A 16,816-nucleotide genomic window follows, 5' to 3' on the forward strand; every position below is an offset into this window, starting at 1 on the left:
CCGGCAGCGGGACAATAGCCTCGTTGGCGCGTCCGAGACAAATGCGCCTTGTTGGGCTGCTGGCGGGGGCGCGATGCTGCCCCGGACGTGCTGAATGCGGCTTCTGTGCGTCCAGGGAGCGCGGAGGGGTCGGGAGGGGCCCGGGGTCCAGGGTGCCCATTGGCCACGGTGCCTGGGGCTGGGCGAGGCTGACGGCCGCACCTGGCCAGAGCGGGCGCGGCAGCGCTGGAGGCGGGGCGGGAGCATGGGCCAAGCCCGGCGGAGCAGGGGGCTCCGGCGGGTACGCCCCGCCGCCGAGTAAGGGCCCGGGCGGCGTGGCCCGGGCCGAGCCATCAAGCCAAGCCCGAGGAGGACGGGCACAAGGTACGTCGTGGGGGCCCAGCACCCACTGCCAGCTGACACCTTGCCTCAGTCTATCCCCTTGCGTCCCGACCCACATCATTCCAACCTCCAAATTGGACCAGACTCGCAGACCTCAGTGGTATGGGAGTGCTACAGTACAGCTCCAGGGGTCGGGTGCTCCTTTCTGCTGATGGCGGGTGGATGGGCAGCTGGGACCAAGGAGGATCCAGGTTGGTTCTCACACTGCCCCAGGGTCCCCATTTCCAGAGTTTTCCCAGTCACTGGACGTGGGGTGGGAGGGGCTGGAGCTGGGCTGGAGCTGGAAGTTCATTAATGATTAATCTTGGACACAGCAGCCTGTGCTCTGGAGGAGGAGGGGCAGGAATCTCCCTCTTCCCACTAACCCTTCCCAGGAAGGTGGGCTATCAGAGCAAGGGCTAGGGGCCTGGGAAGGAGTGGATCCTCTTGGCTTGGGGAAGGCCCTATCTTGTATGGCAGAGGAAGCAAGGCCACCAAGGAGAGGCTATGGGAATGGGACAAACCCTGGGATCCAGGAGGGGTCCCCTAGGAAATCCATCAGTTCCCTTGTTTCCTGGACCATTACCCAGGAAGAGGAATCAGCTTGGTAACAAGCTAGCACTTTGGAACAGCACAGAGCAAGACTAGTTCCCTTCCCAGCAGAGACCCTCTTCCCATCTGCCCAGAATAGGATAGAGGTGATGGGTGCACATCTGGCTGTAGTAACCCACACCTGTGGGAGGGAGGGAGGGTGACAGGCCTGACACCTGATCACCTGGGTTGCCGAGGTGACAGGGGCCATGGAAATCCTCAGAAGGACAGTACAGTTGGGAGAATCTAACCTCTTCCTTTACCAAGGGGGTGACCTGAGGCCTAGAGAGGGTAAGGCTGTGGGCAGGCCTGGGCCAGAGCAGCCCCTATGCTGCTGCATGTACATTACCCTGCAAAGGACACATTGCTACTATCCCTGTTATCCTGAGGGGAAACTGAGGCTCAGGGAGATTCAGAGATTTGGCCAAGGTTACATAGTTAAAGGTGGCTGAAAATTATAGGAGTCTTCCCCCAGCCTGCATCTTAGGATCCCAGCTCTGCCCAAGACTTCTATGCTCCTCTGGGGTCCTACCCTCATGGGTCTGCCTGGGCTGCCCCAAACCCCCAGCTCAGGATCACACACCCCTTGCCTCCCTAGCTCCCAGCTCTGCCTGACACTTGGGGGGTGAGCAGGCTGCTACGCTGGAAGCAGAGACAACAGAGCCCTGTTCCCAGCTGCCACCTCAGGCAGCTTTATTCCCTGCTTCTCTCTCAGACAGATCCCTGCCTGAAGGAACCTCCCTGTGGACAGAGAAGCCTGCCTGCCTTCTGCACGTGCACTTGGCCAATGGGCATGGGTCTGATGTTTGAGAGTTTGGATCCAATGCCCTTATACCACCCAGCAGGGGAAGAGTGTGTCCCCAATGGTCCTTTCCTCTCTCTGGGGGTCTAAGGTGCCACCCCGGTGAGAGAGGTGATTAACTGGAAGAATGATGCACAGATGGTGGAATTCCAGGCATGGCATCAGGCTCTTGAAGGGCTTCTTGCTTTACTTTGACTAGATGAGGAACATGGACAAGCCCTTTCAGGAGCCCTGTGCTACTTCAGACAGGAAGGACAGGACAGAGCAGAGGTGCCCATGGGGATTAGTAGATTGGGGGCTGGTGGAATTGCCAGGTGAGAAGTGATAGTTGGGAGGTGGTGGGGTCCCAGAGGATACCTTCTTTCCCTCCTGCTGGTTCCAAGGCAAAGATGAGGACACCCACCCCCGATCCCAGAGACGTCCTGACTTATCATGTGACTTTAGCTGGATGCTTTCCTATCTGTACCTCAGTTTCCGCAGATGTGAAATCTAGGGGTTAGGAAACTTGGGTCTGGAGCTTGGGAAGTATGGGTACTTGGATGGGGAGTGTGGCCTTCCAGGAGTCTGCACTGGCAGATCCTGCTTCTCCAGCCAGGAGTGCCTGGAAGGATCATGATAATAATCCGAGGTGAATGCAAAGGGCTGCGCATGTCTCCTCTCATGTGATCTTCGCAGCCACCTCCTGAGAGGGTTACAGCATCTCCATTTTTTAGGAACCAGTCTCAGAGAGGGGAAGTCACTTGCCCAAGGCAGCCAAGCAGGGGAGTGGTGGAGCCAGGATGTATAGCTAGAGCATCTCAGCCACTCCGGAATTGGAGAGGCAGGTGGATGTCAGGGCATTATACATAGCAAGTGCTCAGCACATTTTAAAAACTTTTATATTGTTTCATGTTTTTATGCAAACAAGGGCATGACATTCCTTTAAAAAACATTTCAGTCATGCTAGAAGGTCCAGAGAATGATATGACCAGCTCCCACATACTTACCTCCAGCGTTCTCAGCAATTTTAGAGCTAATACAGAAGCGATTGACTTCTTAGTTAACCTGTGTTTTGCCATTCTGCAATTAAAGCCACTTTGGGGTGACAAATCTGCCATCAGGAGCGGTGGTGACTTTGCCTACACAAAGCAGTATAGTAGGAAGAGCTATGAGCTTACTCCTAGTTCTGACTTTAACATTTAGCCCCTCCTCAAGTTTCTGAGCCTCAGTTTTCCCAGCTGCTTCATGGGCTAGTAAGTGACACTGGGTCTATAGAGGTTGCAGATGGGGTTGGCATTTGAAAAGGTAGGCTAGATGGACCTGCAAGATCAAAAATAGTTTCCGAATCATCAAAAAACATTGGCTTCTTCTCAGTCAGGTCTGGTACCCTGGTCAAGGGGGCAGTAGGAGCAAGATGTCAGGGCTGACAGTTTGGATGTGGTCCTGGGAGCCAGAAAGTTGGGGTCCAGGTGAAGTGTCCCTTGGGCTGATCCTCCCCATCTTTACTCCAGCAACCCACTCCAGAGGGGCTCAGAGTGAGGAAGGTCTTGCAAGTCACTGCCTCAAGTGCTTCTGTTCTGATGGGGATCCAAACCTTCAACAGTGCAGCCCACACTTCCTACCTTCTGCTGTGTCCCAGACTCTGCTGCCTCTTACTCATTTTAGAACACTGAAGTTCAGAGAGGGCAGCATGCCTGCCATGGTCACACAGCAAGGTGGGGTTCAAACTAGCCACTTTTCCCTGCTCCCACAGCCAGACTGTACATCTTAATTTTTCATTTTACTTTTTCCCTAAGTAATACAGACTCTTGATGAAACAAAATTATATATGTGTTTATCTGTGTACACATATATGTTTATATATATATATTTCCACTTCATATATCGTGGACATTATTTTAATGAATATATAACAGACCATGACTCGTTAACTCACTTAATATTTTTAACTATCCTCTACTATCCCCTTTGCTAAATACTGCAAGGAACATCTTTGTGCTCCATCTCAGATCTTTTGCTAAATTATCTTCTGTGTGTGTGTGTGTGTGTGTGTGTGTGTGTGTGTGTGTGTGTCAGACACAGAAAGAGACAGAAAGAGGGAGAAATAGGGACAGACAGATAGGGAGGGCAAGAGATGAGAAGCATCAATTCTTTGTTGCGGCACCTTACATTGATTGCTTTCTCATATGTGCCTTGACCAGGGGGGCTACAGAAGACCAAGTGGCCCCTTGCTCAAGCCAGAGACCTTGGGCTCAAGCTGGTGAGCCTTGCTCAAACGAGATGAGCCCATGCTCAAGCCGGCAACCTCAAGGGTTCGAACTTGAGTCCTCCTTGTCCCAATCCGACGCTCTCTCCACTGCACCACCACCTGGTCAGACTAAATTATCTTCTTTGAACAAATTCCCACAGGTGGAATTGCTGTGTCTGAGGATGGGCATGTTTAGAACTATAATAGTTGCTGTAAAATATGCACTCTGAGCACTGTAAGGAGAGTCTTATTGCTCAACTCCTTTTTAAAAAAAAATTCCATTGATTTGAGAGACAGAGGGAGAAAAGGGAGAGAGAAAGTGTGTGTGTGAGAGTGAGAGAAGCATCAACTCATTGCTCCACTTAGTTGTTCTCTTTAGTTGTGCACTCATTGGTTGCATCTCTTATGTGCCCTGACCAGGGATTGAACCTGTGACCTCGGTACGCTCTATTTAATAAGCCACCCGGCCAGGGAATTATTGCTCTACTTTTAAAGGCTTCTCCAGTGTCCCTATGTGATTATCTCCAGCTACAGAAAACAGCCCTAGGACTCTCCTCCCACCACTTTCTCTGCCAGGGCCCTGTTCTTATGTGCACACTGAGCTAACAGCACGGATGCCTGACAGGGAATGACTCATGAGGACAGTGGTTCCACAGAATTTTCTGCAGCCAATGGCTTTGGAAGCTCTTCATCTTTAACTTCTAGGGAGGATCTTCCCCTCCTGCTCCCCTAAGTGCAGGTTCTTCTCCTTCCTTAGCCTTTCCCTGTGCTCCTCTAGCCTCAGTTCCCACCTCTGTGCCCATGGTCCCTAATCTCTGTCCCCTGAAATCTTCCTCTTGTGCCACATGCAGGGGATCCTACTGCTCTTGCATGTTCTACACAAGTATCTCACATATCATCCAGACTCAATGTGTCCTTAAACTGAAACTGACATTGCTGATTCAACCCCATACTAAACCTGCCCCTTCCTTAGTCTCCCCTACTCAGGGACTAGCTCCACCTCCAGCCAGTGACCCCAGCAGGGATTCTTCCCTCCCATCCTCCACATCCTATCATCTACTAAACGCTGCCCATGCTATGGTTCCAGTCCATTCCCAGCCTCCTCGTTGGCCCAGGTCATCTCACACCTGGACTGCCAGAACAGCCATTGTCGAGGCCTGCCTGCTTCTCCCACTCCTCTATTTCTACAGCTAATTTTCTATCTAGCAGCCGGATGGGAATCCCATCTCCTCACTCCTCTGCTGAACACCCCCCGCCCCTAGAGCCCCACGTTCCCACAGGACCCGGGCCAGATTCCTTGGCATGCTTCCTGAGTCCCTGCTTGTCGTCCTTGCCCCTTTCTCCTTTCTGGCTGTGTCTCTAATCTTCCCTGCCTGCCCCACAACCTCTGACATGCATGCATACTAGACACTCCAACCAGGCTAAGCATTCATTAGGTTCTCAACTGCCCTGGTCCCTTTGCACGTGCTTTTTTCTCCCTGCCTGGGTCATTCTAGGTACATAGTTCATGCCAGCTGCTGTAACAGACAAATCCCAAGTTTGAAAGGCTTAACACAATGAAATCCAATCCTGTATTTGGTGAGCAGTGATGCAGAGACCCAGGCTCCTCCCATCTCATATCCTCTCCCACTTTCAGATCCTTAGACACCATCCCCATTCATCCAGCAGAGAGAAAAGAGCACAGAGGTCTGCCCACTTAACTTCAATAGCTGTCTTTATGCTCACAATCAGAGATGGGCCAATCAGAATTCAGTGACCTGAAGATACCGAATTGGAAGGGGAGATGGGAAATGTAGTTTAGCCATGTACCGAGGGAGAAAAAGGAACTGATTGCCTTTTTGGAAAACATACAGCGGCATCTGCCACCAGAGCCTCCTATCCCAGGAAGCCTGCTTGACCATGTCCCTCCCTCCTTCCAAGTTGAATGAGGTGTTTAGTTTGTGCTACCGCAAGCCCCACCAATGTGTCCTCCATCACAGCACCTGCAGTTATCTGCTTCTCTCTCTGATTCTCTGAGCTCCGTGCACCTGGCATCATGAACCCCAGTGCTGGGCACAGTGCAGGTGCTCAGTAAATACCTATGGAACAGATCAATTTAAATTTTATTGTGGTCACAAAACTATGTTCACGATCTATTGATATGAGGTTTTTAACCCCTTGTGACACTGGGCTTGTCACCCCCCCCCCCTCTACCTTGAGCCTCAGCTCCCTCCTCTATAAAGTTGGGGTGATAACAGAAACTTCTGGAGAGGATTATGAGGGTGCATGATGCAGGGGAATTTCTGAGCATGGGACTGGACTCTGTTTGGTCCACAATCCATGGTTATAAACCGTCATCCTGGCTATTTAATGCCAGCTCTGCCCAGACTCACCCCATACATTTATCTTCAAGCTCACTAAGCCTAGAAAAGATAAAACAACTCTACCCCATACCTGGACTCAATCCAGCGCTTAGATCAGGACTGTGGGCCTATCCTTGTGGCTGTGTAAGCTCTGGAATTTCATGGGTGCTTGGGGAAAGGGGGTTGCTGCTCCCAGGCTGGGCGGGACTTTGAGGGAAAGAGTGATCATAGAGAAGTGTCGGATGCCTGCTGGGAGGGACTGGCAGTGGCTCAACCTATTAAAGTGCTCAGTGTGGGATAATGATTATTATTAATTGATGCTGACACTTGGGTACCTAGAGCCCTGTGCCTGAGCTGTAGTGGGGGCTGTGGCATCAGTGCTGAAGGAAGGATGCAAGGGAGCTTTTCTGAGCACCCATTGTCTGTGGGCAAAGCTGAGAGAACAGACCTAAATCCAGCTTACAGTGGGATGTGAGAGATTCCAGTGCCTGGGCTGAGCCCATGGGCCCCTTGGGTCTAGGGCTAGACCCCCTAAAACTGCCTCTTCCTTTTAAGATATTGGGAGGATCAGTAGCATCTCTGATTGGCCCGAATCTCTCAAGGTTAGTCCAAGCTGTGTGCCACCATCCCTCACACAGGGGTGGAGGCAGGACAGGCAGGATTCTGTACTGTTCCTTTTTGATGAAGAATTTGGAGCTCAGAGAGGTGAAGTCTCATCAGACCCATCCTTTCAGCCCCAGTCAGGTAGGAAGCCTTCTGGGATGACTTGCTCACTCTCTGGGCTCCCCCAGACTTTAGACAAACCTTTGTCTCTGGTCAAGTCTCAGCATCTTTGAGCCCCAGAGTTTGGCAAGTCCGCATTTGGACTCAGTCTGTCTGTCTGCCCTCTGCTAACTGTGTGACCTTGGACAGGTGAGTTCACCAATCTGAGAATTGGTTTCTTTACCTGTGGAGTGGCGTAACGGTGGTGCTCGATGCACAAGGCAATGTTAAATGAGATGTGATTCCGGGAGCAATTAGCTTCCCCGCCACGGTTGTCTCCTTGTCCCTCCTGTGGCCTTCGAGCCTGTCCTATGCTCTCTGCAGGGCTTTGCAGCTACTTGTGTCCTTGGCCCAAGGACACCAGGGACCTTGCTGAGCCCTTGGATGAAGGAGCTGCCCAGCTGCTGAGGTCTAGAGAGGGTCAGGGACCACCCACAGGGCAGAAGGTACATCTGCAGGGTACACGGACATGCCACCTGCTATCCCCAGGGAGGGAACTCATGAATATTCACACCCCTGGAGCGGGAGGGAGCCAGCCAGCATACTACTGGGTGTCATTGGAGCGTTCCCGTTTCCCAGTGACCGCAGAGACAGCCTGGGAGTTAGACGTGGCTCAGGCAGGGAGAGGAAAGGGATAGCCAGTCAAGGCTCAAGGTAAGTGTGTCTTCTTCTGTCCCCACACAGAGGCGTCTGAGAGAGCAGGACACCCTGGGACCACGAGCTGCCTGGTGGTGATGCTCCAGGCCAGGAGGTTTACCATCCTGGGTTTAATTTCCTGTGTACATGCTGTGGGCATAAATTCTATTTCTCCTTTGTTCTCTGGTGGGTGTTAGTCCAGCCAAACTGGAGGATTGCTGGGCCTGGCCTAGAGCCAGCCATTGGCACAGATGGAAGACAGTGTGGCTGGAATAACCCAAACGGGCAGGAGTAGATGGGATGGGCTAGGAAAGGGAAACTGTCTGCCCCGAGTGCCTGGGACTGTCACCACTGTAGGCAGACAAAGAAGGAAACCCAGGTTCAAGTCCCGTCTCTGCTGCTGTGCTAGGTGACCTTGAGGGTGGCCCTGCCCTCTCTGAGCCTCAGCCTTCCTGCTGTGCTGTCTTCCAGAGTGGAGTCTGTGACGCTAATGTCACACTGAGATTGTCCTCAGTATCCCATGATCTTAGACCTGGGGCTGTCAGTTGTCTGCAGTCTCCATCCTGGGCAAGTGGGCATATACTTCAAAGGGGGCATGACTGGGACCCTGGGAAGGTGATAATAACAATGGTGGCAGCCTTTGTTCGGAGTGCATCTTGAGGTATGCAGAGGATTTGCACGCTACCCTGTGATGAAGGGAGAGTTGGTATTATACTTTTGTGGAGAAATTAAGGCCCAGAGAGAGGCACAGACTTGCCTAGGATCTAGCAAGGAAATAGCAGAGCTGGGATTCAAACCCAGGACCCTGACCTCAAAGTGCTGACACTATGTGACTTTCACATGTGGCATTCACATATATTATCAGCCTTGGCCATGTTCTGCCCTGAGGGTCATGAGGGCTCATTTAACAAACATTCACCAGGTGCCAGGCTCAGAGAGCTGGGGCTGAATCACCATCAGGTTTGGCTGCAGCTAGGTACGGTGTGTGTGTGGGGGGGTTCCTCCTCTAACACACCTGGACCTGTAAACCAGGACTGGGCCCTGGTCAATAGTGATAATAATAAATAATATATATTGATTTCCGCCTGTGTACATGCATTCTCTCATTGAAATCGTAAAGCCTTGGCCCTGGCCGGTTGGCTCAGTGGTAGAGCGTCGGCCTGGCGTGCAGGGGTCCCGGGTTTGATTCCTGGCCAGGGCACACAGGAGAAGCGCCCATCTGCTTCTCCACCCCTCCCCCTCTCCTTCCTCTCTGTCTCTCTCTTCCCCTTCCACAGCGAGGCTCCATTGAAGCAAAGATGGCCCGGGGGCTGGGGATGGCTCCTTGGCCTCTGCCCCAGGCACTAGAGTGGCTCTGGTCGCGACAGAGCTACACCCCGGAGGGGCAGAGCATCGCCCCCTGGTGGGCAGAGCGTCGCCCCCTGGTGGGTGTGCCGGGTGGATCCCAGTCGGGCGCATGCGGGAGTCTGTCTGACTGTCTCTCCCCGTTTCCAGCTTCAGAAAAAAAAAAAAGAAAAGAAAAAAAAGAAATCGTAAAGCCTCATAACTATTTTCCCTCCAGCCAGGCTCCTGGCTGCCAGCCAGCCCATCTCTGGACCTTAGGCCACTCAAGGGCTCTGCCTGTGGTCACTAAGGGTGCTCTGATCTTGCAATTGTGTGTCCATTGTACTCAGAAGACTGAGGCTTGGAAAAGGTGAGCTTTGTGCCCAAGTTTCCAGAGGTCAGGCAGGAAGGGAACCACCAGCCTTGCATGCCTCAGGCTGCTGAGACAGGAGGGACCAGCCACGGGGCCCTCTCTGCTACTTCACCCAGAGGCAGATTAAGGTCAGTTGAGGCCTCAGACGCAGATGAAAATATTTGGCCCCTTAAAAAAAAGAGAGAGACAGAGAAAATAAAAATACATATTAACCATATTTTTAAATAAATAAAAAATATTATGTACTATTAATGTTAAAATTGCACATATGAAACCAAACTTAGTGTCATTAGAAAAAAATTGGGGTTTTGCAGGGCCCTTCAGAAGTTGGGGCCCAGGGCACGTGCCCGGTGTACCCACTGATAAATCCGCCTTTGACCTCACCCCTCATCCTGACTGCCCTGGCCCAGCCCACACAAGCCAGACCCTGCTGCACTGCTAACACAGAGGTCCACAGACATGCCTCGGCCTTCTGTGATGGAACTTCCAGATGCACACACCCTTCTTCCTGCAGGCTGGTGTCTGGGCCTGGGATATACCAGGCAGGGCCTGCAGTGGGCAAAGCTGGAAGCTGCACATTAAGGGCTAGCAAGCCTGGGTTTGAATTCCAGCCCTGAACCCTGCCTTGCTGAGTGACCTTGCTCAAGTCACATCACCTCCCAGAGACTCAGTTTCCCCATCTGCAAAAGGGGGTGATAATGGGGTCTGCCGCACAGGATAACCTGAGTGGAGTCAGTGAACACTCTGGAGAATCCCCTGCCCAGCACCTGGTTCATACTAGGGGTCAGAAGTAAAAACAGAAGGTGGGACGGCCCCCGGGCCTAGCACCTGGCAGGGCCCAGCATAGTTTGAGGAAGCCCAGTGGGAGAATGAATGAATGGATGAATGAAGCAGTGGTGGGGGTTGGGGAACATCCTGGGCGGGGCCAAGCAGAGCCTGATTGATGGCTCTGGGAGGCTGGTCTGCCCCCTGCTGCCTGATCTTCACTCCAGAGCTTCTACCATTAGCTTCTCAGACTTACAGCAAGTACCTTGGTGAGGCTGCTCAGGTAGGGGTGGGCCCTGTGGATTTTCTGAGGGTAAGAATCCTAACTTTTCCCCATTTTAAAGTCAGAGAAGTTGAGGTTCCATTCAGGGTTTGGGCCCAAGTCTGAGGCTCTGTCCTGCCCCAGGGCTGTACCCTGTTTTCCCCTGAAACTCCAGTGAACAGGAGGCCCATGGGGGCCCTTGAGGCATGGTGCAGCTTTGTGTTTGTGGGAGGAGGAGGTCACGGGGGCCAGCAGTCACTCCTTGTTCAGGGGGCACACCCTGAGGGTGACAAAGACAGGCCCAGAGCAGGCCTCAGAGGGGCATAGGTAACACTCTTTGAACAATAACTACCCATTAGTCACTTTGCCTGCACCATCTCAGGAAGAGCCAGTGAGAGGGGCGACCAGATCCACATTTTACGGATGAAATCTGAGGGTCCAAAGGGTTCCTGTGGTTGAAACACAGGACCTAGGCTTCCAGAGCCTGAGGCTGGCATCTCTCCTTCCTGGGGCTCCTCTGTGACCAGATCATCCTAGCTGGCTGACCCTACCTCACAAGCTTTCTGATCTATTATTTAAATATATGAAATAGATATTATTGCCTTTTTCTGATTAAAAAGGTCGTACATGTTCCTTTAAAAATGCAACCATTGCAGAAATGCAAAATATAGAAAAATATTTCCTCATGAACCCCTCCCCCAGCTTTGAAGAGAGGACCACTGTTAAAATTTAAAATACTGCCTTCCAGTTGTTTCTTTGCCTAACATGTATATTTACTTACATACATATGTGAATTTGTGGTGTAGTGTTCTGGAACTTTTGTTTCTCACATTAATAATAGATTATTGTGTGTTTTTTTTAGTTAGTTCTCTTAGCTTTGCCTTATCTTTTTTTTTAAATTTTTTTTTTAATTCATTTTAGAGAGGAGAGGGAGAGACAGAGAGAGAGAGAGGAGAGACAGAGAGAGAGAGAAGGGGGGAGGAGCTGGAAGCATCAACTCCCATATGTGCCTTGACCAGGCAAGCCCAGGGTTTTGTGGAACCGGCAACCTCAGCATTTCCAGGTCGACGCTTTATCCACTGCGCCACCACAGGTCAGGCTTGCCTTATCTTTTTTTAATTTTTTTTTTAATTTTTCTGAAGTTGGAAACGGGGAGGCAGTCAGACAGACTCCTCCCGCATGCGCCTGACCGGGATCCACCCGGCACGCCCACCAGAGGGCGATGCTCTGCCCATCTTGGGGTGGCGCTCTGCCGCAATCAGAGCCATTCTAGCGCCTGAGGCAGAGGCCACAGAGCCATCCTCAGCGCCCGGGCCAACTTTGCTCCAATGGAGCCTCGGCTGCCGGGGGGGGGGGGGGGGGAGGGGGGGAGACAGAGAGGAAGGAGAGGGGGAGGGGTGGAGAAGCAGATGGGCGCCTCTCCTGTGTGCCCTGGCCGGGAATCAAACCTGGGACTCCTGCATGCCAGGCTGATGCTCTACCACTGAGCCAACCGGCCAGGGCCTGCCTTATCTTTTTAAGCGGATACAAATGACTCCATTTGGAAATGGGTTGTAGTTCATGTAATGGTCCCTACTGATGGACTCTAAGGTTGTTTCTAATATTTTTGTTTTTCTGACCAAGGTGCCACGAACACCCCTGCATGTGTGATTTTTTTTTTTCTTCTATTTTTCCAAAGCTGGAAACAGGGAGGCAGTCAGACAGACTCCTGCATGCGCCCGACCGGGATCCACCCGGCATGCCCACCAGGGGGCGATGCTCTGCCCCTCCAGGGCGTTGCTCTGTCGCATCCAGAGCCATTCTAGTGCCTGAGGCAGAGGCCACAGAGCCATCCTCAGTGCCCGGGCCATCTTTGCTCCAATGGAGCCTCGCTGCAGGAGGGGAAGAGAGAGACAGAGAGGAAGGAGAGGGGGAGGGGTGGAGAAGCAGATGGGTGCCTCTCCTGTGTGCCCTGGCCGGGAATCAAACCCGGGACTCCCCCGCACGCCAGACCAACGCTCTACCGCTGAGCCAACCGGCCAGGGCCACATGTGTGATTTTGCCCAAGCCTTTCCATAAAATAGTTGGAATTCGGAGAGCTTGTAGTTTCCTCCTTTGATGGAACCGCCCTCCAGAAACTCTCCCACATTCTGTCCACCTTGCCCACCTGAGTGAACAGGGATACTTCATTGTCATGAGGGAGGCCAAATTCCCTCTTGGATAGTTTCTTCCTCTGCAGATTGCTTCTTCTTTTTTTTTTTTTTCAGAGACAGAGAGAGAGTCAAAGAGAGGGATAGCAGGGACAGACAGACAGGAATGGAGAGAGATGAGAAACATCAATCATCAATTTTTCATTGCAACCCCTTAGTTGTTCATTGATTGCTTTCTCATATGTGCCTTGACCGTGGGCCTTCAGCAGACCGAGTAACCCCTTGCTCAAGCTAGCGACCCTGGGTCCAAGCTGGTGAGCTTTGTTCAAACCAGATGAGCCCGCGCTCAAGCTTGTGACCTTGGGGTCTTGAACCTGGATCCTCTGCATCCCAGTCCGATGCTCTATCCACTGCGTCACCACCTGGTCAGGCTCTGCCGATTGCTTCTTTATGTTCTTTCCTGTGTGCAGAAATTTCTAGATGATGAGCAGAAGACTCAGGGACTGTTGTGGCTGGTCGGGTGGGCCAGGACTGTCCCATCTCTGGAAATGGTTTGTGGGGCCCTTGTGTAACTTTTCCAGGAGGAAGTATGTAGGGTTCTCCTTCAGGCAACTTATTTCACCTCTGCCCCCAGAGATAGTGGTTGCGTGCCAATGCGTATAGTTATAGGGCAGCACACATGACCTCTTGTGGCCTCAGGGGCCCAGGGCCCGAGGCACATGAGCCAGAACAGGAGTGGAAAGTTTTGTGCCTTGGCCTTGTAGCTAAAGGGTGGCGGGAAAGCCCCCTGAGCCTCAGCTCTCTCCTGGGCCCATTACAGCCCCTGCTAAACAGGGTGCCACCTCTCCTCAAAACCAAACAAAAAACCAGGACACACACATCTGATTTTTAGTTAAACATTGAATACTTTTTAGTATAAGTATGTCCCATGCAATATTTGGAACATACTTATACTAAAAACAATTTTGTTGTTTATCTGAAATTCAAATTTACCTGGGCCACCCTGCTTGCTGGCACTTGGAAAGGGGGTGGGTGTGTGTGGGCAGAGGCCTGCCTGGCTATTTGACCTGAGCCCTCTCCTTCCTCACTCTGAACCTTAGATTTTCCATCTGTCTCCCCTTGGCCTTTCACTGGGTAGCTGAGGAGGGTGGCACAAGGGAAAGATGGGCCTGGCTGGGCTTTTGAAAGGTGAGGAATTCATGGCCTGTAGACAGCCCTGACCCCAGGGCTGGACACGCAATGGCACAGGGTCTTCTTTTCCTTTGATTTAATTATGAAGCGAAAAAAGTGTAAGAAATAAACTAATGAATACCCATGTACCCACCCCCACCACTCACCAAAAAATTAAAACTAAACTAGGCAGTAGAAACTTCTCCCTGCCCCACTCTCCAAATTCTGTGTTGGCTTTGCCAAATGTCTGTCTGCAGCCCTGTCATTGTGTATCTCCCGTGTCTGTCTCTCTGTCTGGACCTTGCTGGGGGGCCACAGAGCTGGTGAAGACAGGGCCCTGTATCAAAGGCTGCCCCTCAACCTCGCTAGGCCTGGGGCAATGTTTGACCTGAGCACTCCCTGGGGCCGGCCTCCTGATGCGTGCCCTGCTCTGTGCCCCCTGCAGGTGTCTGAGATGCCGCTGCCTCAGAAGAAGCGCTGGGAGTCCATGGCCAAGGGGCTGGTGCTGGGAGCACTCTTCACCAGCTTCCTGCTGCTGCTGTACTCATACGCAGTACCCCCCCTGCACGCTGGCCTGCCCTCTACGTGAGTGGTCCTCCTGAGTGACCAAGGGGTGGGGGGTGGGAGCTAGGGGGCACCCTGTACCATGCCACGCTGGGCAGAAATTCCACTGAGGGCAGAACTCATTCTGTAACCCTGGGCCTCAGTGTCCGTATCTGTGAAATGGGTATAAGAACAGAGAATTCCTTATGCAGCATGAGTGTCAGATAACACCGTCTGTGTATAGGACTTGGATTATCATCATCTGAGCTTTCAGCAGGGCTGGGAGGTGGGAGTGACTTGTCCAAGAGCACTCAGCTGGCACAGGGCCTGGATTCAAATTGAGTTCTGTTTGCCTCCAAGCCTGGCTCCTAACCATGAGGCTCTCCCATCTCTCCTTGGGGCTGCTCTGCCCAAGCCTGGCACAGCCCATGCCCTTAGTTGGGTGGTATTAAGTTGAACAGGAGGAAATTACTGATAATTGACTATTTTTGGTAAAAACAAAACAATTAACCATTGTTGGCCTACAATATTTCATGTGGTTCAACCTAATGCCAATTTATGAAAATGTGCAAGGAAGCAGAGGCCACAAATGAGACAAGAAGCAGCATGCTCTGTTCATCTCACTTTGACGGTACACCAACACCATGAATAGAGTCTGTCATTTTCCCCATTTCATAGATGAGGAACATGAGGCCAGAGAGGCCAAACCACTGACCCAGCCATTGCAGCCTGGATTAAAGCCTGTCTGGTCCCCATCCTGGCTCCCCTGCCACCATCATCCCCCAACAATTCTGCTGTTTAACACCAGGGCCTAGGGGGTTCTGACACCTGGGGACCCAGCAGCCCCTGAGGATCTCCCCACCACTCTGTGCCCAACAGGACCCCAGAGGGCACAGCATCCTGCTCCCCAGCCCCGAGTGAGCCAGAGATGGTGACTCCTGCCAACGGCTCGTCAGGAGGAGGGTGCCAGCCACGGCATGACATCGTGTTCATGAAGACACACAAGACGGCCAGTAGCACACTGCTCAACATCCTGTTCCGCTTTGGCCAGAAGCACAGGCTCAAGTTCGCCTTCCCCAATGGCCGCAACGACTTCCACTACCCGACCTTCTTTGCTCGCAACCTGGTGCAGGACTACCGGCCGGGGGCCTGCTTTAACATCATCTGCAACCACATGCGCTTCCACTATGACGAGGTCCGGGGCATCGTGCCACCCAACGCCACCTTCATCACCGTGCTTCGAGACCCCGCCCACCTCTTCGAGTCCTCCTTCCACTACTTTGGCTCGGTGGTGCCCTTTACCTGGAAGCTCTCAGGCCGGGACAAGCTGGCCGAGTTCCTGCAGGACCCCGACCGCTACTACGACCCCAACGGCTACAACGCCCACTACCTCCGCAACCTGCTCTTCTTTGACCTGGGCTATGACAGCGGCCTGGACCCCGGCAGCCCGCAGGTGCAGGAGCACATCCTGGAGGTGGAGCGCCGCTTCCACCTAGTGCTCCTGCAGGAGTACTTCGATGAGTCCCTGGTGCTACTCAAGGACTTGCTGTGCTGGGAGCTGGAGGATGTGCTCTACTTCAAGCTCAACGCCCGCCGCTCCTCGGCCGTGCCCCGTCTGTCAGGCGAGCTGTACCAGCGTGCCACTGCCTGGAATGTGCTGGATGCCCGCCTCTACCGCCACTTCAATGCCAGCTTCTGGCACAAAGTGGAAGCATTCGGGCGGGAGCGCATGGCCCGCGAGGTGGCCGCCCTGCGACATGCCAACGAGCGCATGCGGCGCATCTGCATCGATGGGGGCCACGCCGTGGATGCTGCTGCCATCCAGGACTCGGCCATGCAGCCCTGGCAGCCGCTGGGCACCAAGTCCATCCTGGGCTACAACCTCAAGAAGAGCATCGGGCAGCGACACGCGCAGCTCTGTCGTCGCATGCTCACGCCCGAGATCCAGTACCTGATGGACCTCGGAGTCAACCTGTGGGTCACCAAGCTCTGGAAGTTCATTCGAGACTTTCTGCAGTGGTGACTTGCTGCCCGCCCAGTGGCCCCCACCTCCCGCCTGCTCCCTCTGTGAGGAGGGGCCGGGCAGGGGCCTGCTGGCTTTCCCCACCCCCTCCTGGTGCCACCTCGGTCCCTGGGGTAAGGTGGGGCTGCTGTGGGGATACAGCCAGGTCTGGGCCCATGGCATACAGAGAGTGCCTGAGATCAGCATTTGATTAATTACCCTGTTTTTTTAAAGTAAATCCCCTTTCCTGTTCTACTTCCTGCCTCCCCTTAAAGGGGAGACCTCAGAAGTAAAGGCATTTGATGTTGTGTTTTTGTTAATCAGCCTCAGTAGTGGTGACTGGCGGGGTCCAGGTTGGGGGAGGTGATCAGTGGGGACTGGGGACCCAAGAGAGCATGGTGGGTGCCTGTGTGAATGTATCTATGGGACAGAACCCCGTGGTGTGGCAAGAACTTGGTGTGCACAAAAATTTGGTATGTTATATGCTGAAGCCCTGTATGTTTGAAGGATTCCCACAAGCTATAAAGAC

The 16,816-nt window shown here is 52.9% G+C and overlaps 1 protein-coding gene across 3 annotated transcripts; it reads left to right on the plus strand.

Moving 5' to 3' along the window:
• Positions 1–186: 186 nt before the first annotated feature.
• Positions 187–16,585, plus strand: GAL3ST1 (galactose-3-O-sulfotransferase 1). Of its 3 annotated transcripts, XM_066365956.1 has the most exons (4): positions 7,682–7,738; positions 9,282–9,413; positions 14,188–14,327; positions 15,165–16,585. In XM_066365956.1, exons 3-4 carry the CDS (start codon positions 14,197–14,199, stop codon positions 16,306–16,308), a joined length of 1,275 nt encoding a protein of 424 aa, XP_066222053.1. In that variant the 5' UTR covers positions 7,682–7,738; positions 9,282–9,413; positions 14,188–14,196; the 3' UTR covers positions 16,309–16,585. The 3 variants fall into 3 exon arrangements, with proteins under 3 accessions (XP_066222052.1, XP_066222051.1, XP_066222053.1); XM_066365955.1 differs by lacking the exons at positions 7,682–7,738; positions 9,282–9,413 and adding an exon at positions 187–363; XM_066365954.1 differs by lacking the exon at positions 9,282–9,413 and having other exon boundaries at positions 7,665–7,738.
• The last annotated feature ends 231 nt before the right edge of the window (positions 16,586–16,816 follow it).

Source organism: Saccopteryx leptura, chromosome 2 (genome assembly GCF_036850995.1).
Source record: "Saccopteryx leptura isolate mSacLep1 chromosome 2, mSacLep1_pri_phased_curated, whole genome shotgun sequence".
NCBI classification, from domain to species: domain Eukaryota; kingdom Metazoa; phylum Chordata; class Mammalia; order Chiroptera; family Emballonuridae; genus Saccopteryx; species Saccopteryx leptura.

Coding starts and splice junctions, on each gene's coding strand:
- GAL3ST1 (XM_066365955.1), top strand. CDS start 14,197: ATGCCGCTGCCTCAGAAGAAGCGCTGGGAGTCCATGGCCAAGGGGCTG. Junction 14,328..15,164: donor CACGCTGGCCTGCCCTCTAC/GTGAGTGGTCCT, acceptor TGTGCCCAACAG/GACCCCAGAGGGCACAGCAT.